Source organism: Atractosteus spatula, chromosome 4 (genome assembly GCF_055471065.1).
Source record: "Atractosteus spatula isolate fAtrSpa1 chromosome 4, fAtrSpa1.hap1, whole genome shotgun sequence".
Classification (NCBI taxonomy): Eukaryota; Metazoa; Chordata; class Actinopteri; order Semionotiformes; family Lepisosteidae; genus Atractosteus; species Atractosteus spatula.
This window is the reverse complement of record NC_142709.1, coordinates 18870144-18893132: the sequence shown is the minus strand read 5'-3', so window position 1 is coordinate 18893132 and position 22989 is coordinate 18870144. Positions and strand designations below refer to the sequence as shown.

At 38.0% G+C, this 22989-nt stretch overlaps 1 protein-coding gene across 1 annotated transcript; it reads right to left on the bottom strand.

Moving 5' to 3' along the window:
- Positions 1-6604: 6604 nt before the first annotated feature.
- On the bottom strand, positions 6605-21699 carry pcdh8.1 (protocadherin 8, tandem duplication 1; the record flags this gene model as incomplete). Its single annotated transcript, XM_088913113.1, has 3 exons — positions 21558-21699; positions 10838-10894; positions 6605-8820 (listed from the first exon to the last, which is right to left on the bottom strand). Coding segments are annotated over exons 1-3 (2415 nt in total), but the record flags the coding sequence as incomplete, so codon positions are not given.
- Between the last annotated feature and the right edge of the window lie 1290 nt (positions 21700-22989).

Below are 22989 nucleotides of genomic sequence, written 5' to 3'. Positions count from 1 at the left end.
TTGGCATAGATCTCATACTGGAATACAACCAAAAAGTTAATGGACAATGGCAAAGAACTTATCAATGTCTTTTTACAACAAATACTCCAAATATTATTATTCTCAATATTAAGCTATAGGCTATGTCATTATGATTTAAAATATTATTGTCCTTGCTTTTTATTGACATTATTCAGTGAAGCATTAATTAAGACTGAGGGCAGCACAGCAGAGCAGTGGGTAGTATTGCTGCATTGCAGTACCAGGGCCCTGTGTTCAATTCTGAACCTGGGGTGCTATCTGTGTTGAGTTTGTATGTTCTCTCTGTTCTCACGTGGGTTTCCTCCGGGTGCTCCTGTTTCCTCCCACAACCCAAAAACATACTGGAAGGTTAAATGGCTTCTAGGAAAAACTGATACACCAGTATCAATTATCAACAAAGGGCAGCACCCATCTAAGTACTTTAAGCCCAACATGCGTGTTTGTGTCTTGTGTGATCTGTGATGGACTGACGTCCTGTCCAGAATGTTACCTGCTTTGCGGCCATTGCTGGATACAGGACAGGCTCTGGCTCAGAAAATGATTGGATTGATTAAGTAAGGTAAGTCTTCATATGCAGTAAAAGAAGAAGTAATTTTGGAAGAGTGCAGCAGTTTATACACTTATCCATTTATTTTTATAACTCAGCTGTAACAAGTGGTGTATGACCCATGAAGACTTTTTTCATGGGTTTTACTTTTTGCATGTAATCAATGCCTATTTATTTAAATTTATTTTCATTTAATTTATTGCATTATTGTTGGTCTCCCTTATCTTAATTTGCAAGTTTTCTAAATAAGGTGAGGTGAGAAACTAAGGGGAGTCTGTTTATGTTTTTTGCAAATGGTTTTGGAAGTCTGGAACAAGATACCCAATACTGTTGTGCAAGATGACACCCTAGTTTTTAGAAAGAAACAGTTGGGTTAGAGCCTGTGGTCTATTAGTTAATAGCAATTAAAGGAGATAGGTGGCAACACCCAGTCAGCAGCAATATCACCCTGCAACTCACAACTGGCAACCCTGTGGTGCTAAGCATGTGTGAGCCTGGTCAGTACCTGAATGGGAGACCTCCTGAGAAAAAATAAGGTTGGTGTGGAAGTGGTGTTAGTGGGGCCAGCAGGGGGTGCTCACCCTGTGGTGTGTGTGGGTCCTAATGCCCCAGTATAGTGACACTATACTGTAAAAAGGTGCTGTCCTTCAGGTAAGATGTAAAACTGAGGTCCTGACTCTTGGTAGTCATTAAAAATCCCAGGGTGTTTCCTGAAAAAAGGGGCTGTTACCCTGGCATCCTGGCCAGATTACCCATTGGCCTTTACCAGTCATGGCCTCCTAATAATCCCCATCTATGAATTGGCTTCATCACTCTGTTCTCCTCCTCACTGATAGCTGGTGTGTATTGTTGCACTGTTATTGTTACATCATCCAGGTGGATGCTGCACATTGGTGCACTTATTTTCAGTTACTTTTTGTGGGTTGATATTGTAAACAATTTATTATGTGATTAGCAATGTAGTGCTCTCTTTTTTGTGCTGTCTGCTTGTCTCTGTAAATAATCCTGCCCCTTGTTTGCTGAATCATGAAAGTCTTTTTGTTAATATTTGTATTTATAACTTATTAATTATTAATATGTTTGATGTTTAATGTAAAGTCCCCATTTTGCTACTTTTCTGTACTATATACTGTTCAGTATGTCCTTCCTCACAAATAAAGTCATATATCAGTGTCATATTAAAATAGCATTACTCATATTGCTATCCATTTATGTCCCCTAGTTGCTGTTGATTTTGAAGTAGGCCACTGGATTGAGTCCAATAGTGGTGCTAAATCCATCTTTTTTTATAGTATGAGAAGCCCAAAATGACATGTAAAGTTCTCAATTCAAGTTCAACTGGCCGTATCTGCAAAATATTATTGCTTCTTCGCAGCCTATGGGTCAGAACAGTGCGAGAAAAACTGATAACCATGTGACTATTTCACGCATCAACCAGAAGAGGGCGTAAGTGTATTAAAATGCCGTGCTTTGTACAGGTTTCAAGATTAGACATTCTTATATGTTTTAACCCAGTAAACGAGATCTGTGTCTTCAACAGAACAGTTGGAAAAGAAGTGCAATAGTCAGCAATAGGAGGCAATACTAGTACTGAGGCATGGTCTTTGGTCTTCCTTTATCAAAAACGTACAGATGCTAAAGAGATAGGGCTCGTATTCACTAAAACTTTTACCGGTATCAGGACTCACTGCGAATTAAGCGTAAAACACAATCTCTCTGCATCTTTCTCAGCAACAAAATCCTCTTCATAGCTCAACACCCGTAGCTTACATCATGGAAGAGTTTCAAACATTTCAGTTTCTATTAACAACAGGCAATTACGCGTCTTTAATCAGCAGTCAGAAATCGATTAAATAACATCCTGCAGATTTAAAAAGCAGTGCAGAGTATCCTCTTTGAAATTCCTGCTGTGATACATGTATAGACGCTGTGTTGGATTTCCTTTTCTTACGTGATTTTATACGGAGTCTAAATCGCACTGCTGGTGTTGTTTCTTTCTAAAAATGTTATGAGTATTGCCTTATACTGTATATAATATATGTAACACTAGAGGGAGCTACAATTTTATCAAATAATAAATTCGATCATTGTAATTCTTAATTACTTATTTGAGAAAAAAATAGAACAGGCTTTTTCTAGAAAAGTAACAATAATAGGTGAATTCTAGAACAGTAATAGGTGATGACACAAGACACATGGTTAATGCATGAGTGATATATTTAAGCTTAATTTGGGAATTTTCACATGAATTGAGGTTATTTTCCTACTTCAAAATTATCATATGCCATCAGAACGAGAAGCAAAAAAAAAGACTGAATTTTCAGTCATTTGGTTGATCTTGGCTTGTTAGCAGTACAAATCACTGTTAGCAGTAGAAGTAAATGTTAGTGCATAAGAAAAGATGGAGAGAGGTAATGAAAGAATGTCATTTGGCCTGTTTGGTAGTTAGCAGCTAAGTGATCCGAGGATCCAGCCACTTCTTGGAAGAAGCCAGGGTTTCACCCTCAAAAATATAGCTAGTTCCATACACCCACAAGCCGTTGTGTAAAGAAGTGCCTCCTTTTCTCAGTTTTAAATGCAGTTCTGCATAGTTTCTACTTGTGCCCTCTGATTAGAGTTTCACTCTTCATTCTGAAGAGATCCCCTGGGCTGACTTTGTCAGTCCCTTAAGGGTTTTGAACTCTTGTATCAGGTCTCCTTGTAGTCTTCTCAGTTCAGGACTAAAGAGGTTCAGTTCCTTCAGCCTCTCGATGTAGGAAATTCCCTTAAGCACAGAATGTATCTGCATTTTCTTTTCTGGTCATGAATTAGAGAATTTCATTCATGTAGTACTTACATGGGTGCTGTTCTTTGTGGATATTGCTACTGGTGTAATTGGAATGCTCAATAATCCCCAATTTTTCCCAGGAGCCACTTAACCTACCCATTAATCTTTGGACTGTGGGAGGAAACCGGAGCACCTGGAGGAAACCCACACGAACACAGGTAGAACATATCAACTCCATGCTGATAGCACGCCAAGTCTGGAATTGAACTCGGGTCTCCAGGGCTGTGAGGCAGCAATGCTAACCTCTACACTGGGGTACCAATCCATATAGAGCCTATGTACGCTCAAAATATTCCTTACATATTCCAATCATTTTTCTTTTTTTTTAGTCTTGGAATAGCACTGGTTAGCACCTTGGACAAAGACAAGTGGATGTGATGTCACAGGCAGTAATTATTAAACTAATAGACCCAGGTTCATGAAAGTATACTTACCAGGCAACTCAAAACTATGTTTTAGACGACTGCAAACAGAGGCGAAAAGATTTAGAGGTGCTGTTATAAAATTCCCCATTCTTCATTTGTTTTACTTTGATATTGAGAAAAATATTTGCAATTAATTATTTTTTATTATTTAATATTAATACAAAATTAAATTAAGAATAAAGGTGTACTTTTTGGTTACTTGAGTAACTACAAGAGTACAGTTTTAGCAATTGTTTGAGACAACGAATTCGTTCTGCATTGACTTTAAAGAACATTTTAATATAGTGAGATTTTAACAGATCAAAGTAAACAGATGTTTGTGTCTGCCCGTTTATATCCTATAAAATGTTGTTGTTCCTGTAATTTTCACTTCTTTTCCGTATATTAGGTATTTAGTTGGTCGATCAAATACTTCCCTGGGTTATTAATAATATGCTTTGTTAGCTGTGTAAAGGATAACCCAGCCGTTTTCTTTGAAAAAGAAATGAATGTTGAAAGTACTGATTAAACCCCATGGGAGAACCAGAAAGAAAAATAACTTTTCATAAAACTATAGTAGTCTCACACTGAGGGAATTATAGTTTGAAACGTGATTGTAGTTCTTCTTTTTATCTTCCCATACATAACTCCTATCCTGAAAATTAATCGCAGTCTGTACATAAAGATTAAAGAGTGTGTGTAAAGTGAGGGTGCTTTGGTTATTTTAGTATTCTTGATTTTTTATGATGCACACAATCTAAAAGATACCAATACATTATTGGCATTTTGCGGTTTTATAAACACTCTTAAAGCAGAGTAAAATTCAAATGGAAAGACAAGAAAACCAAATAGAAATTATAGATAAGTATTTATTTACAACAGTTATACAGCGCAAATATTTACATACTGTTTTGCATAGCGTAATTCGCCGGTGAAACAAACATTTTCAACGTCAAACGTTATAAATACCGGTTAGGACTCTATATTGTACACTTATATACAGTCTCAAGACAGAGGAAACACATAGTTCAGGGACAGCCTCCAAGAGTAGATTACTTTTACCTGCGTACTTACATGATTCAGAGATGTACTTGAGCTTGTGAGGTACACGCACTTTTTTAACGGTGAAAGACCGACTCAGTATGTATTATAAAAAGCGGACCTTTTCAGTCGGATTCCCCATAAAATCCAGTCATTTTAACACTGTGCCTCCTCTTTTAAAAAAACTTTTTGAAGGGAGAAACAAAGAAAAACCAAACGTTAAACACTTCTGATTTAGGGTGCAGTATGTGTTTTCGTTTCCTATTACTTTGTCCTTAGTTCAGAAAAGTGTTTGCCTTCCGTGTATCACTTTCAAGTCAGGTTGTTGGGGTTTTCTTCTGCAGCCAAAACGTCACTTAAAATGAAGTCGCAACCTCAGACAAAGGTGTCGGTGCGGAAAGGCAATCGTTCACTTTCTCGATGTCGGCTGTGCGGGTGACTGCTCCATGGTGACAGAACTGAGCGGGAAGCGTTCCTGTCCTGGGGATAGCCTGCAACAAGCCTTTAGTTTTGGGGATGTTTGTACGATAGCACGAGTCTCTCCAGGAACTGGGGTAAGGCTGCTGATTGTACGCGGGTGCTTGAGAAAATGAAATTGTGTACCCATTCCTACAAGATAGGTTTGCGTGAGTCGGGATCACACAGTATCTCTCTCCAGAATCCGCACTTCTGCTGACCGGAGGTTGAGTTGTACCTGAAACAGAACACGATGTATATTATTTTTCTTGTTATTGCTGTTGTTGATATGAGCAACCTCCACAGTAGTTGTTGTACAACAGTTCAGAGAACCATGTACATTGTTTCAATATTTTAACAGATGCACGTTTATTAACTGTATCTTTAAAAGATTTTCAGTGTCGATGAACTGGAACAAATGTACGTGCTCTCAAATTTGTGTTAGAAAGTTTGACTGGATGGAACAAGATTTAGAAGGTGCTAAACTAGAAAATGTTTTCTAGGATTTTGAACCTTACCATTGGGGCGCGGATTAAAGGTGGTGGGGAATTTCTTCGATCCTTCTCCGCTGATGTCTGAATCACTGTCATTGAAGTCGCTGTCACCTTTACCGCTGTCCTTTACGCTCAGCTGATCTGTGTTCCCAATACCACTTCAAATACAAATAAATGAATAATTAGTGTCTGTCTCCATTGTGGAGATAGGTAGGCCTACTTTAGATTCCCTCTAGTTACATTACTGCTCTGGCAGGCAACTGTTAAACTGTTGCCAAAACAGATAACGATTTTCAAATATTTTTGTTATAAGAAAAAAGTGCATTTTGTGGGTTCGTTCTTTGTTTGTTTCTTTTTTGTTACACTGGCATTTATTGGAGTCACTTTTAATGGCTTTTTGCCACATCTGTGCAGTTATGAAACTTACCTCAGTTGTAAACTGAACTTTTCATCATGCCATAGGGTGGCGGGCTCGAAATGTTTTGGACTGAAAGTACTGTTGGGTAGAAAAACCTGAAAGATAAATAGAAATACACAGGTCAGAATTTTTTATTATTATTATTATTATTATTATTAATTATTATTATTTTTTATTATTATGATTAGCATTATCATCATCATTATTGTTATTATTGTTGTTGTTGACAATACTTACCCTAGTTTCCGAATCCTCGCTTCCCTCCTCGTACAGGCAGCTTGAGACATCTCCGTCCCGTGAGGATGCAACTTGATCGCTGGCGATAACTCGTGATCCAATGTATATAGATGAGCCATGTGGACTATGCATTGAGAGTGGATTTCTTTCAAATATTCTGTGGCTAGAGTTCTTTTTGGCTGCGTAATTTCTTCCTCTACTGTTAATTTTGCAAGAAACGGCGACACTTATAATAGCGATCAGCAATACAGCACAACCACCGCCTAGCATGATTATAACGATGAGTGAGACGTCCATCTCAGAATGTGTGTCAACACTTGAGGGCAGCATAAGCACTACTTGATCATTTGAAAGGGGCATTTCTGTAACAAGGAAGCGTACTGTAGCAGTGGATGACAAAGAGGGTCTTCCGTTGTCGTTTACTGCAATCTTTACTTTGAGCGTGTCTCCACAAACAAATGTAAGAGCGTTTTTTAAATATATTTCACCTGTTTGCTTATTGATAGAAAACAGCATTTGCGGATCTTCTAAAATTCTGTAAGACACCTCACCGTTAACACCTTCATCCGAATCTCTTGCCTTGATTTGAACAGCAAGGTAGCTAGACGGAGCATTATACGGTATGGGCACATCTGCAGAGCCGTTTTGCAAAATGGGATGAACAATAAGAGGTGCATTGTCATTTTGGTCCTCTATTTTAACTCTGATTAACGCCGTATTTGTTAGTTGTGGAAACCCGCCATCGCTAGCTTGAATTGTCACTTCAATTTGCTTAATTAGCTCGTAGTTAAAAGACCTTACAGCATACAAGGCGCCCGATACCGGGTCAAGAGAAACAAACGTAGATAAGGGAGATCCCAGCAATACATCTCCATCAATGAGTTTGTAAGTGACTTGGCCATTGTGTCCCAAATCAAGATCGCGTGCCACTACAGTTGTTATGTATGAACCTGGAGCATTGTTCTCCTTCACCGAAACTTCATATACAGGTTTGCCGAAAAGGGGAGCGTTGTCATTTTCATCACCTACTCTTATAGTGTACTGCTTAATGGTTTTGAACGGAGGAGACCCCAGATCTTCGGCTATCACGGTCAGGTTGTATTCTGCTGTCTTCTCTCGATCTAAAGCCGCGGTCGTCACGATCATGAAGGTGTCGCCGTAGGCCTGCTGCAGTCGGAAGTGCCAGTGACCTTGCAGGCTGCACTGCACGTACCCGTTAGCACCGGAATCCCTGTCAGAGGTGCTGACCAGCGCAACAAAACTGTCCTCCGCGGCGGCTTCCGTTATGTACGCGATCCCGTCGTTCATGGAAGTCATCGGTTTGATACGTATCTCAGGTGCGTTGTCGTTTACATCTACAACTTCCACAATAACCTTGCAGGTAGAAGGGACAGAATTAAGCCCTAGATCGTAAGCCTGGATATTAAGTTCATACGTGGTCTTCTTCTCGTAATCAACTTGTTCTTTTAGTGTGATGTGTCCAGAAGCGGGGTCTATTTGAAAAACCTGTTTGATCTCATAAGATAATTCGTCTACGAACCCATAAACAACTTCCCCGTTTTTACCTTCGTCGGGATCAAAGGCGTTCAGCTTTAACAGAAGGTAACCCACGGGCGCATCCTCATACAGTTCTACTTTGAGTTTACTGTGCTCGAAGACAGGACTGTTGTCATTGAAATCAACCACTTTGATCTGAACAGTCACTAACCCTGAAGCTGGCGGATTCCCTCCATCCACAGCCGACACCTTGAGGGTATAGGAGTCTTCTGTTTCCCTGTCCAGCTCTTTCAGCAGCACAAGCTCCGCAAATTTAACTCCCCCCTCCCTGCTGTGCACCTCAATGCCAAAGTGACTGTTGAATGTGATATGATAGCTCTGAATGTAATTCGGACCCACATCCTGGTCGACCGCTATGTCCAGTGGAAATCTCGTTCCCACTGCGACGCTCTCCGAAATGTCAATGTACGTTTCGTTGTGCGGGAACTGCGGCGAGTTGTCATTGATGTCTTTCACCTCAATCTCCACGTGAATGAGTTGAAACTTTTCCTTGGAAAAAGAGATGATGTCGAACGTGATGAGACACCGTGGGGACTGACCGCAGAGCTGCTCCCTGTCGATCCTCTCTCCAATGGTTAAGAGCCCGTCAATCTCTCTCATTCGAATGAACAAGGAGCCGGCTTTCTGCATGAAGCGAAAGCTCGTCTGGGGGTCCTCCGCTGGATCGATCTTCAAATCCCGAGACAGGTTTCCAATCTCTGTCCCTGGAGCGTCTTCTTCATACGTAAAATATTTAACGGTTTTGCTTTGCGCAATACACAGCAAAGCAAGGAGGACAATGGAGGACCCTCCTAGGTTTAACTTTCTGTGACTCATCTCTGTTACAGGAAAGAAAAAAGACCGCGATTTAATAATGTTTAAATCCCCTCGTCACTGGACAATAACTCTAATCTTAAACTGTCACTGCCATGCGAGCTCTTCACCGCTGTCTTCAGTTGTGCTGCAGCTGGCCCAATGGATGGGATATATGACCAGCCCTATGCAAATGAGCTGGGACACTGACCAATGACCTGCGCTTGATGACACAAATGGAGCTGATCCCGTCTGAAATTTCTGGGTTACAAATGGTTTGCCCTTTGGTTCTGTCACCCAACTTTTGTTTCATACAAAAGGCTTCAAAATGTAGAACATTTGGAGATGTTTTGTTTGTTGGTACCCTCGCTTAGACCCCCGACACAACTAAAATGTAAAGATTTACAGGACGAAGTTCGTCATACTTGAGGAATGTGATGTATTATTCAAAGAATGCTGTCAGTGATGTTCTGCAAAGTACATATTTAACTCTGTCGCTTTCTGATTAATTAAACTGAAATAAGCAATGATTTAAGCAAATATGCTCAGCGACTTAAATACCTTAAGTACAAGAAACAAAACAACACATTGATTGGTTGTTAGTTAAATAATGACCGTTTTGGCTGCGCTTTAAATCTGATTTAAAGATTAAGGAGCCTGGATCCTGTTTGTTGGTAACTGTCTTTGCACGAGTAATACGAACGTTTAGCCATGGGATGGAAATCACGAGTTAGGCGTTAGGAAAAGTGTCACACGTAAAAGCTTCAGAGGAAGTGCTTAAAGTTTTATGGAATAATGATGGGTTTTTTGCAATCAGGTGACTAATAGTTAAATTAGGATCGTATTTTACCCGGTGGATGTCATTGGTTGGTCGCAGTTTTTAGAAAAAGCAGCATTCTGTTGTACTTAACAGCTACTGCTGCGGTTGCTACTACTGGTGCGTCTGTCAGCATTATAATCATTTAATAGTTATTACGATTATCATTATCGTTGGCGTTGGGTATGGTGGTGTTGTTGACCTATTTGCCTGGTAGCAGTAAAAGTGTACCTGTAACATACTGTCTTTGAGATAGTTTACCCTCGCTAGGCGAACATTGAAATATCTGAGCGTTACTCATTTTTAAGACATGAATATTAGAATAGAAGAAATCCTGGTCGTGAGAGGGTAATTAAAATTCAGAGGATACATTTTAAATAAGCTTTTTTAAACTGCGATTGGCGAGAGGCGTTTCTGCTTTATTGGTGGAGCAGCAGGCGTTTATAGATTCCAGAACGTCGGCATTGTGCCTAGACTGGAGGAGGATGCGGATACAGACCTGCCATCTGCCAAAAACCCGTGTTAGAGCAAATCGCATTGATTTAAACCCTTAATGTGTTGAACTGTTAGTATAAATACCTAGCTTATATGCTTAGTTGTCATGAAAGTGATAGGGTATTCTAGGATGTGCTACAATGCAACGGGAAAACAAGTATTCTTGTTCATTAGTGCACCATCGTGTTTATGTCCAAAGTTTGACTTGGGGCTTCACAGTGGTTTGTACGAACAAATAATCTCAGTCAACAAAAAAAGAGATCTGTTTCATACCATATATTTTCATATCTTAAATTTTCATAAGTCTAAAAATGTTTTTGGCCTATGGTGTTACATCAGAATGCAATCACACAATTCTTTTGGAGGGAATCTGCGTCAGTGTGCGAGTTGCAGAGAAATTCAAACGTTAAACGTTGTTTTTTTACTCTTCAGCGCCAAATAACCATTTACTTGAACCTTTGCAAATATTTACAACATTTAAAAATAAATGCTGTGTTACGCCAACTAGTCCTCTTTGTAAAACAAACTTTTAATATTCTCACTTCAAAGCGTTGACTTACAAAGATTATGATTCAATTTTACGCCTTAAATATAGACTACTTTAATTGTGGATTTTCAGTGATACGTGGAACTCATCTGGTACTGAAGAAGGGTAATTGAGACGGAGGTGTTACCTTTTTAGAAAGTACGTGCTAACTTCCAATATATAACAGTAGAAGAAGTGAGCATACTTTGTTCTAACTCGGCGATCTGAACAGACAGGCTGGTAAAGGTGTCTGACACACCATCTGAAAAAACACCAATCCACATAAAGAGGTTGTAACACACTTGCAGAAATGAAAACATTTCTCCTCTTTTCCTTCTTACAAATACTCTATAATAAGAAAAAAGACTAGAAAAGAACAATAACACACTGTACTTCACCTATACAAATAATAGAAAGATGGCTAGAGTTTTAATACAGTTGTTCCATTAAAAATAATAACAACTGTTAGCAGAGATTTCAATTTTAATGGTATATGTTGCACTCTCTTTCAAGATAACAAAGTATGCAGTATGAATATGTGTGTATAGATTGTGCAGCAGTGCCATGTTTTCATTTTGTTCTCTGTTTTATAGAACCTGCGCTCTGACCCCAAGCTTCTCTCCCTGTCTGTGTGTCTCATGGAGAGCAAGCTGGGGTATGCAAAAAGACAAATCCTAGTACAAGAAATTGTATATGGCCAATAAAGTGATCTTATCTTCAGTTGGAAAATACTTTGAACGTTTTTTCTAGATCCAATCACACATGTTGTGTGAAGAAAGGGCAAACCAACCACCAGAATTGTCTTCCCCAGGTTGTTTTACTACAAATGGTATATGTTTTACTACAATCAGCTAACTCAAATTCCAGAAACACATAGATAGGCAGCATTAGATAGGACTGGATTCTGGTTCTACATCGCCATTAGACTAAAATTCCCAAAACAAGAAAATAACACAAAAGTACACTTTGTCAATATTCAGTACTTGGTGCACTGATCTGGAAAAAAAGACAGCTGCTTTTCACTGAGGCATTTTATGGTAATCTTCTGGGGGAGGTTTTTAATGACTCCTTTTGTGTTGCAGGTGATCATCATTAAGAAAAAAGACAACATAAACACAACTTTCAGGCCTCTGATTGAGACATTTTCATTTTCAATGGGTACAGATCATATGCGATGTAACCTATATTTAAAACTATTCAGTTTGGTTACATTAAGTTTTAAGCACCTCAAAATATCTTATATTTTTAAATATATTAGTATTATTCATATTTAATTATATTCTAAAATATATTATAGATATTTTAGAAGTTTGATGTGGGGCAATTAATCAAGGATTAACGATGATAATGTACAGAGTTTAATTTAAAAAGTTCAGAGTTTTTATGAGCACAATGCCTAAACATTAAATCCCTAAGAGGTTTCATTATTGAGAAATTGATTTTATATTGTTTGAAGAAACCTTCTGTTACATGAATCGCTTCAGTGCACGGACTCCAACTTGTTACCTATTCTAGCATATGTTACTAAGGTACTAACATAAGGTCCACTGATCTATAGCTGCTTCATACTGTCTCTCACATAGTACAATACAAAGAATTGCAGCAGTGAAATTAGAGGAGAATAGGGATTTTGTGATCTGGCTGTTCTGTGTACTTTTTAAAAATGAGAGAAAATGACTCTGTTCTACAGAACAGTGCAAAGACAAGTTGAAGATAAAAATATGACGATGATTATTATTAATAATAATAAAATGATTCTGTATGTATCTTTAATTTTTTCAAATCTTTTAAGTGCATATGATACACAGTACTCAATATCCATTTAAAAGTTTGTATTTTAGCTGTCAGGAAGGATTTGCTGGAGTTAAAAGGCCTAAAAATCTAACCTAGTAGCCTAATGATTAAGAGTATTTGATAGATTTACTATGAAGATTAAAGCAGCTTGGCTGGGTCTCCTGGGTGCTGAGACAACACTTAAACCACTTTGACAGAAACACACAGAAACCATGTTTTAGTCCTGAATATGTTAACAGCACAATCACAAGTAAATTTTGAACCCTTGGTTAAAAAAATCTGGTGAACGTTAGTGACATTTCCATTTACAGATCGTATATATTGCAGTTTTGTAACTGTACTTGTTCAGCTGGTTTTCCATGCTGACAGTTACCTTAATCCTGGATTGTACTCTTAATGTGTGGCGGTTTGTCGGATAATTTCAAACAATCAGACCAAATGAATTGTTTGTTGCTAAGAAGCTCATGGGGATAGAGCTTATCTTCTTTTGTAAGAGGAGACTTAAGCTCCTTAAAGCAACAATATATAAAACCATTTTGATTTATTGCCAAAACAATTCATGTGGTTTCATACATGTACAGTGGATAGCAAAATTATAAGGTCACCTGGATAAAATATCCAGTAGATATAAACAATTCTGTCATCAATTTGACATTTTATCATTAAATTGCCCGCCTTTTCTCCAATCATAGCTGCATTTTCTCTAGGCATTCTGCCACAAGGATTTAGTTATTTATTTGTCTATTTTTAGTCAAGGATTCCTGGTCACCCGTCTAGAAAATATACTGGTTGCAATCTTTTTTCACTCTCTATTCAACGTGGTTCTTTAACATTTTAACAGGGTTCAGGTCAGGTGATGAGGGAAACCACAGTGTTAGCTGCAATAACTGTGTTCCTTTTCCAGCCATAAATAATGGACATTTTTCTGACAGAATCTTGAGGGTCTGTATTATCATGTTCAATACCAGGCCCTTTATCCAAAGCTGCCTCCCTGTGTGAATTACGTGACATGTCTGCACAACAGCAAAACACTCCAAAGCTTCACTCAACAACAAACAGGAGCCTTATTCTTGACTCATTAGTCTGACATCCTTCCTACTGTTTCTCTCCTCATAGTCATCTACATTGTTTTTTTGGCCAATGTTTTCTACTGTGGTGCCTGTTCTAGCCTTGTCTCATCCAAGGATTTGGCCTATGATACAGTGAGGTCTGAAATCAATTGTGACCTCAGTATTGGTTAGGAAATCATTCACTTCTGCCTTCTTTGAAAAACAGAAGCTGTTTTTTTCCCCTTTCTTCTATGTCTGCGTCTATGCAGCTGTCAAAATTTTTTCTGTGTTTCTTGCTTGTGCACCATTACTTGCAATAGTGACTTTTCTTTCAAATACCTTCAAAAGTATCACTTCATGTGAAGAATAATCAAGGACATACAGCCATGGAATTCAATTGCCTTCCTACACGCAATGGTAATTCAAATATTCATCACTGTCCATTCATTTCCTAACCACTTCTTCCAATTCAGGGTCAACTCGGCAAGCAAAACCCACAAGGCAGGGTACACCCTGGATGGGACACCAGTCCATCACAGGGCACACAAGACACAGACACACACTCACACCACGGTTCGGTTTCCCTCTACTTAATCAATCTACCACTATGTCTGTGGATGGAAACTAGAGCACTCAAAGGAAACCCACACGAATATTGGGAGAACATACAAACTCCACACTGATAGGTCTGAAAACCTAGGTCTGAAATAGAACCCAGGGTCCCAGCAATGCTAGAAAACCGCACCATGTGCCACCCAATATTCATTACCATTAACTCTTTTCTTTGGAGATGGAGTTTAACTTGTATTAAAGCTAACTGCTTACAGTAGTTTTTCATTCTCAGCAGTGCACATCATAGTTCTGCATGTATACTGTACACATGCATATTTGTGTTCTGACAGTTCCACTCAAACAACATTATCTAGATCACTGTCTAAAGTAGAGAATTGTACAAACTGCTTAGATGGAAATAAATCCTGCAAACACACCCAAATGATAAAGTTAATATATATTCACCCTGTACATTAGTTAAGTACACTTCATAAATAGCTTAAGCATAAGTAATTATATAATGTCTCATACAAATTGTTTTAAGTTAATGAAAACCTTGAAGTATGCCTTTGAAGGATTCCAGGAAAGTCCTTATGTTCTGACTATACGCCTAACGAAGCTTAAAGTGAAGCTGGTGTTCAGCTTTAACAGGACTGGAAACAATAGTTACAGGCACAAAACCATCACGTAGGCACAGTCCAAAGTAACAAAAACTCCAGTGATAGCCAACATCTATCTATAATCAATAGCATTTCCTGTTCTAAATATGACATAACAATTGCTACATTAACTTTTATATAAACTGTATATAATAAAATATAACATTTTTCCCAGATCTATCAGTATCATCAGAACACCCTTAAAAGCTGTACAGTTCACATTGTCCTGGTTCTACTGATGAAGTGCATGTTTATTCTTAATTGGTTCATTTTAAATAAACAAGCATCCTTAAATGCAAAGGAAAGGTTACATGTGAATATGGTCAAATAGAATATTAACTTTAATTTGAATGCAAAAATCTATTTTACTGTCCATATTAGACGTCATGAGTCATATTTGTGTACTGAAATAAGATCTTTTTAAATTTGAATTAATAGTTCCTAACCATCCCTAAGAAGGTTATCAAAAAAGATCAAGACTTTGATAAGGCTTTGTGTGGAGACTGTAAGAGTATTAAAATCAGACTAAAAGAACTGTCCATCTGGCTTGGTGTTAAGTGAGATTTTTTAATTAACAGTAAGCACAGTAGGGGACATTAGCAAGTTAAATTCAGTAACACACAGTGCACGGGGATGGATGGATAGATGTTTAATAGAAAAACTTATATTGAGCATTAAAAGAGGCTCGTCACTTGCAACACGTTCACAAACTCATTTTGAGGAAAATGACAAAATCACTTTTCTACCAGTTCTCGGGTATTTTATCGAACACACGAAACAGAGGCAAATTCATTTTGCTGATTAATATTTATCAGACATGGAAACTGGAGGGGGGTCTACTGTGAAAGTTCCAGGCTAGTGGTGTACATGACCACCGTTTGAACTGATGCCAGCTGTTCATCTGTAACACTTGCTTTGCACAAGGGGACTCGTACTCCATTGTGGAATTCAGTCCCCTTCCTCTCACAGAGGCTGGACAAGCCCGTGCCTGTTCATTGGTCTCCACACTCAGGATACCACACATTGTCCCAGCTTATCCCCTACATCCTGAATGTGATTCAGCTCTGGCGAGGAGGACATCCACTGCGTTACTGTCGCATTCTCATCTCACACAAACGCTGCTGTTACACAGCTAGTATGAGGCCATGCATTGTCATGCAGGAATATTGTCACCTCAGCAGGAGCTTGCTGGAAGAGCAGCATCATGGGGTCAGGAATGGCTTGATCAATGTAGCACCATGCAGTCAGCCTGCCATCAATTACCGCAAGTGAAGTTGCCTAGAGACTTGACAGACTATCACACTTGGACATCTCTACTGATTGGTCTGTTGTACACAACAATTAGCATATCGTCTTGCGTGTCTGCTGCACACTCACTGCTGTCCATCAGGGTGGCCAAACTAAACCTTGATTCATTGCTAAACAGGAACTAGCTTCACAGCTGGAGTCTCCACCTGAGGTAACTTAGTCCAGTGTCCAACATCCCAGTTATATAAAAGCATTATTTTCCTAATAAACAGAGCATATTGGGTCTGTGTTTTTCTCTCTTGACTTTTACCCGACTTGAATTTCTACAGGTTAAGTACTTCATCACCTCTGGCCAATCTATTCTCTCAGTAATCTAACAAATTTAGTGTTTATGCTACTTTCAGTGTCACTCTTGTATTGCAGTCAGTCATGAAGTTTGATCAATTAATCAAAATGACACCCAAAACATTTACTCAAAATCCAAAGTAACAAGCACTTTATTTTTCAAAAGCACATTCTTGCATACGTTGCCTTTGAGGCCCAGTATATATAAATAATTGAAAACCAATTGAACCCTCAAACTTATCTGATAATTAAATGGCTTCCACATATCATGGTGAGAGGATTTCCTTCAATAACTTAAACTAATTTTCCATTCATGGATACATTTCACTCCAGAGGTGATACAAGGCTAGATTCAATATGTCGAGGTGCCATTTAATTTAAACCATTTGGCATGTCTGAAAGCAAGATAAAGCTTAGCACTCCACCACAGTGTTGACTGACTTAACAAATGGAGTGGTGTTTAACAGATGCAGAGGTGGCAGAAGGACAGACAAGGCTATTATACTTCTGGCTTTAGCACCTACAGTGATTAGAGAGCTCTTCCTAGGCTGTACAAACAAGATTAATTCAGTTTAAGAATGTGATGTTATTTCCAGTGCAGTTTGTGATATGCTCAAATTTAACAGTGATTGCATCCTAAAGAGTGACAATTGAATGATAATGATTGTGTTCACAAATACCCTATGTTATTCATTTACTGAGTAGTGAGCATGGGCAGTAAAAAACACAAGGTCTTTTAAATTATGCATCTGAGTGATTTCAGCAACAGAGTAACCAAAGGGCAATTATAACAAAGCTCATAGTACATGAATTCTGAGCAGGCTTGTGGCAAAAACTGGTGAAAAGTGTTTCCTTTGATACCTTTCTTGTGGAATTTCTTGCCATAGAGAAAAGGATGCAGATCTTGAGAAAAAGTGAGAATATATTTTTAAACTGAAATGAGGTCTGTTTTCTTGATGCTGGAATTACAATAAGATTATTTTAAAGTTGGGTATGCAAAATGTCTAATTCTCTCAAGGAATAAAGTGTTGAGGAAATGTCTTTAATTATTTCTTATTAATCTATTCGATTCATATCTTGGGAGTATCTTAATATCTAACAAAAAGGCCCTTTTGCCAGATTTTGCTCCTAAACATTAGTCAGGAATTAGGTCTTCTCTATAAGGCAATTAGAATTCAAAATAGACTGATATAAGAAAAAGACCATGTTCTTAAACACCAAGCAGCATTATATGTGTACAAACAAATCAATTAATCTTGCTGGATGCACTTGAGGGGAAAATTCGCCCTGGAGTGAATATGTGTTTGTGTCTGTGTGTGCCCCGCGATGGACCTGCGTCCTTTCCAGGGTGTATCCTGCCTGGTGCCCATTGCTTGACAGGGTAGGCTCTAGCTGCACCATAACCCTGTATAGAATGAATGAATGAATGAATGAATGTGCTTGGTAAACTATATGGTCATTAGTTCTCAATTCATTTGCTTGATAAGAGAACAATCAAGTATGAATTCAGATGAGAGTTAGAAAAGGTTATCTTTGAGGTGCCTGAGAGTGCTGAAAGTAAGAAGGAATTGATGTAGGAAGATGCAGCAACACATTGAGCATAAGATTTGTATTGGAACATCACCATTTCGAAAGAAACTGAGTCATCACACAATGCCCACTGCATCCTTCCTATTGTGCTTTTTCAGAGAAGATCTTTCCCAGCACATACTTAATCTGAGGTTTTCATTGATATAGCATACAGTAGGAGCATTTGCCTCAAAGATAAAATTAAATTTCTCCTTTTTGTTCTGAAAAAGCTGTGTAGTGTGCAGGATATCTTAGGGAGACCACGGAGCTACTCGTGTTTGAACAGTTCTTGGATTTTTTTATGTAGAAAAACATTTTTTGTGGACCTGTGCAGATTTATCAACCTTTCAGAGGACATGTTCTCTTTGTACCAGGAAGTGGTTTTTTAAACTCTTGCAGAACCCAAGTTTTAAATGCCATTTACGCCACATTTCTATCAAATCTCACCATACCTTCTTGAATTTTTAAAAGCATAAAGTTAAGTGACAAACAAGCCATGCACTTAAATGTTTACAATGAAGATCAAAAAAGGAAATGTTTATAATGAAAAGTACATATTAAATATTTAAACAATAACATTTTTTATTTTCATGTGAACAAGAATTCAACATATCTCATTGTTAAACAAAGAATTGTAATTACACAAAGAGGAAAAATGAGCTGTGGAGTCTTTAAAATATCAGCTGGTTTTGTTATATAATGTAATAAATTGTAGATTCTTTTGACTAATGGGACATGTCTGACTTCAAGCCATTTCCATTAAATCATCCTAAGTCCTAAGACAGTGTGAGGTAGTTATTCCAAACCTTCATAAACAACACAAACATTACATTATCCGTCTTAATAATATCGATTATCATTTCAGATGTCTTCTTTTGAGAAAAGCTATCAGAATATAAGATGAAAATTAATAAACACATTTAACAAATATGGATTTAGTTGGGAACTGACAAGACAAAATACTTTAAAGACTGTTCTCAAACAGTTCAACGATTAAAATCGGTTTTTGAATGTATATGTGTTGGTGAGAATTTTAGAAAAGAGGCACAAACAGATCATCTAACGCAAAATGGCATAATTACGATCTACCCTTTATGTATTTTTTCTATAAATAATCCAATGTGTATTTGTTTTCCTTTTAAAAATCAGGGCTGTTTAAATATGGTAATGATTTAGTACTTTAATGTAGAAAATCGTTTATATTGTCACAAATCTAGTAAAATCTTGTTTAGTGTGCGGCCATAAATCAGGAGAGCACGCCACCTGCAGGAAGTACATGGTATTCGTCGGTTTTGCAGCTACTCATGAAAATTTTTAAAAGGGCCTACATCAATTAATGTTGGAAATTAAGTATTTAGTTAGGAAAATCAATTAATTTTACTCTACTTAATTGTTTAATTACAAATAACAGACTTTACTCATTTCTTACTAGTCCTTGTTGTATCTTGACTGTGTAATAATGTTTCTAAACAAATAAACAATTTCCTACACAATAAAAGCTTTTCTAAACAATATCTCTGAAGCATACCCAGGAATTATTTTTCCTTCCATTTCATTCCAGGAAGTATACCACCCCTTACTCTGTCTCTGTGGGCTCCATCTCTGGAGTATCACCAGTAGGTCACCTTTCACTTTGATCCAGCTCTAGAGCTACAAAAAGAACAGAGCAAACTGGGATGGGATTGTTCTTAACTTCTCTGGGATGAATATGAGTAAAAAGAGTAAAAAGGGTTTCAGAGTAAAAAGAACCAATAACTTTGGGATAGTGGTTTAAGGTCTAGTAGATTTATTTCATTATTCATTATTATTTTAAATGCCAATCCACATATTTATATCAGTAAATCAATATGTAATTGTTTGAACAAAATAAAACATATAAGTAATAGGCCTGAAACATTATTTTGTTAAAGGTAATAGTGAAATACTCTATATTCACTAAGGAAGGGATTTAAATTGAGTAATATATTACCAACAAAATAGAGTACTACATAAAATTATGTTTCCATTTTATGTAATATTATTTGTGTACACTCTTATTCAGCTATAGTGCTTTATAGCCCGTACTTCTCTTCGACATTTGCTTTATTCAACTGTTTCCCGATTCTCAGTCCTTGTTCAGTGATGTACTGTTTGTCTTGTTTTCTTACTGACAAATGTAAACGCCCTGATAGCATCCCAAAAATTCCTTTTGCTAATGTCGTAAGGTTTCTTTTCCTCCTCCTCCTGAAGTTATCTTTGTTTGGGAAATAGTTAAGTGATGTCTTTCCAACTTCTTGGTCAGATTCTCATGACAGCCTGTATTGTGTTTTATCCTGCTGCAAACACTGAAAACAGCTAAAACATTCTTCTGGTTGATGTGGAGAATATTGAACTGGTGATGGCTGTCCACTCAAGAACTGAAAAAAAATGTTTCTTATCTTAAGTAAACAAGTTGTCTGGAGCCTGCTAGTTTTACCATAGGTGTTAGAAAGAGGAAAGAGGCACACTCAGAACAGCTTCCAATCCTACTGGGGGAGGGGGTGGAAACTCAATAGAGTTGCAGCCCAGTGTGTGATGTCCTGTCACAGCCTGAGGAACTGAGAGGAAGCTTTTCTCTTAGTAATGTTATATGTGATGCATGTAAATGTCCAATGATATGTTTGTACTAAAAATGTCTGTAAATGCTGTGTTAATTGCATTTGATTTGACAACATTGTAACTCGTCAGTCGTGCCAATCAATTTCTTTGAATTGTCCGTGGTATTTCAGGCACAGGGGGCCATTACTCCAGCATGTGGCCTTACTATCTCGCCAACTAACAGATAGCTGTTAATTGAGGGCAATTTAGAGTGAAGGGGGGTTGGTTAAAGTGACATGTAGATTCCTTGAAGAATGGATAATTGTTTTTAATAATTATATTAACTTGTATTAATATTAATTAACTTATAAAGTGTTTTTGTCTGGACACTCTACTCAAAGCGCTTTACAGATACTGGGGACTCCACCAGCCCCCACCTGGATGATGCGCCAGTGCGCTCACCACAAATCGGCTATCAGTGGGGAGGAGAACAGAGTAATGGAGCCAATTCATAGATGTGGATGATTAGGAGGCCAGTACTGGTAAAGGCCCGGGAGAAATTTGGCCAGGATGCCAGGGTAACACCCCTGCTCTTTTCTAGAAACATCCTGGGATTTTTAATGACCAAAGAGAGTCAGGGCCTCGGTTTCATGTCTTATCTAAAGGATGGCGCCTTTTTACAGTATAGCGTCCCTGTCACTATTACACAAGATGTGCATTGAAATGACAGAATCTGGTTCTTGAATTCAGAAAACGAAATGCAGCAGGATTTTAAACAATTGAGTACTGACTATCACTTTGGACGGATATTATCTCGCCTTAGAAAATAAATGTTATGTTAAGTGGAGTAACCTAGATTGAGCAGGTCGGTGTTTAATGTAAGGCAGTAGAAAGTGGTGACACTCGGGGACCTTCTCTCCCAGCCCTGCTCCACAGCACAGACATAATAAAAATCTTGAGTCTCGCTCCATGTCTTGGAACTGGCAGCAGGCTTCTAAACTGGAGCTCAGCAAATCCTACCATGGAGCCATCTTTAGGCACAGCCCAATTTTTTTTTCTACTCAGCCTGAGGTTTCTCTTTACTCTTTCCTTCTTTAATGTTTTCATTAAGCTAGATCTTTATCCACAACATCAGCTGCAAACAGATTCTCACTTCCAGTGACAAGCTGTTGTCCCATTTTTACGGCTGGACTTTTGCTGTAGAATTCCGAGTGACGGACCGCATTGAAGGGACACCGGGAGTGTCCTGCGGGGGATTCGAGCTGCAGGCAGTTCAGGCAGTTCAGTACCCCCATCCATGCTGCTGGTTATTGAGTGTGTAAAACAGAAAAACGAATACTGAACAGCTGTCTTCTGTCAGCAGGTCATCATACTGTAGAAGGTGATAGCAGGCATATCTAACGATAAAAAGAAACTTGAAATTAAAAAAAGTAATGTAAGTATCGATAGTGACACAGATTTGCTCCTTTTGGTTTGACTGACTATTTTAATGTCATGATACTTAATTGGTTGTCAGGGGTTGGGGAAGCCTGTCAGCTACCACAGAGGAGACGGCATCATGTTTTATTAAACTTCATTGCTGAGCTGTGGGTGAAATGCTGGATCACAAAAAGTGTTAGTAAGCCTAGAAGATACCCTGCTGCTATTTTTGGCTCAATACGTAATTTGTTTAATGATGCTTCATAAGTGTTTGTCATTAATAAGTAACTATCTATGTAATTATGTTTAAAATATACACACATATCAATTATAGCAGTTTTGACTTGACCAGCTGAGTGTAGCTTGATTGCCAGTTTGGTGGTAAGTGATATTGTAGAGTAGTAGAGTAGTTTATTGCCATACTGTATGTACACATACATTGGAATTCTTAATCACACTGATCTCTTGGGACATACACAGTACAACACACAACACCACACAATGTAGAAAACAAGAACAATGCATATGTTGTGGAAAAATAAATATGTAGTAGTGAGAACAAAACAAACATGCAAATAGTGAGTAGTGTATTTAGGCACAGCAGTCAGCTGTTGAGGATGCGTACTGCAGTCCTATGGTTCTTGGCTGGAGTATAAGAGACGGGAGTATTAGGGTTCTAATGCATTCTGAAACAAAGCCACAGCTGATCCAGAACTCACACACCCTGGAATACAGTGGCCCCGACATTCTAGTCCAGCACAAGATCATAGGAGCAGTTTAATCCTCCAGAATAGTCAGAGGAAAAGACTGAATTGCCAAAGTGGTTGTTTTGTAGGATGGTTTGATTGTTTTGGTCCTTAAAGAAGAATTGTTTGCCTATTTTTGTCAAGATCAGTGCTTGCATTCGCAATCTTTAATATGTATATCAAATCTAATGATAATCATTTACTTGCAAATTCAAAGGAGTGCAGGTTTTGCATCCAAGAAACAGTTAATCTAAAATAAAAAGGCAATACAAAAAATAAACAGCATTGAGCAAAGTATAATAGTGTTCTTACCTGTATGAAAAAATAAGGAACCTTTTGGGTTGAACTTTGATCTTTATCTTTCATTCCGAAAACTACTTCAAAATCTTTAGACTGATTTTAGATTATCTGTGCCATTCA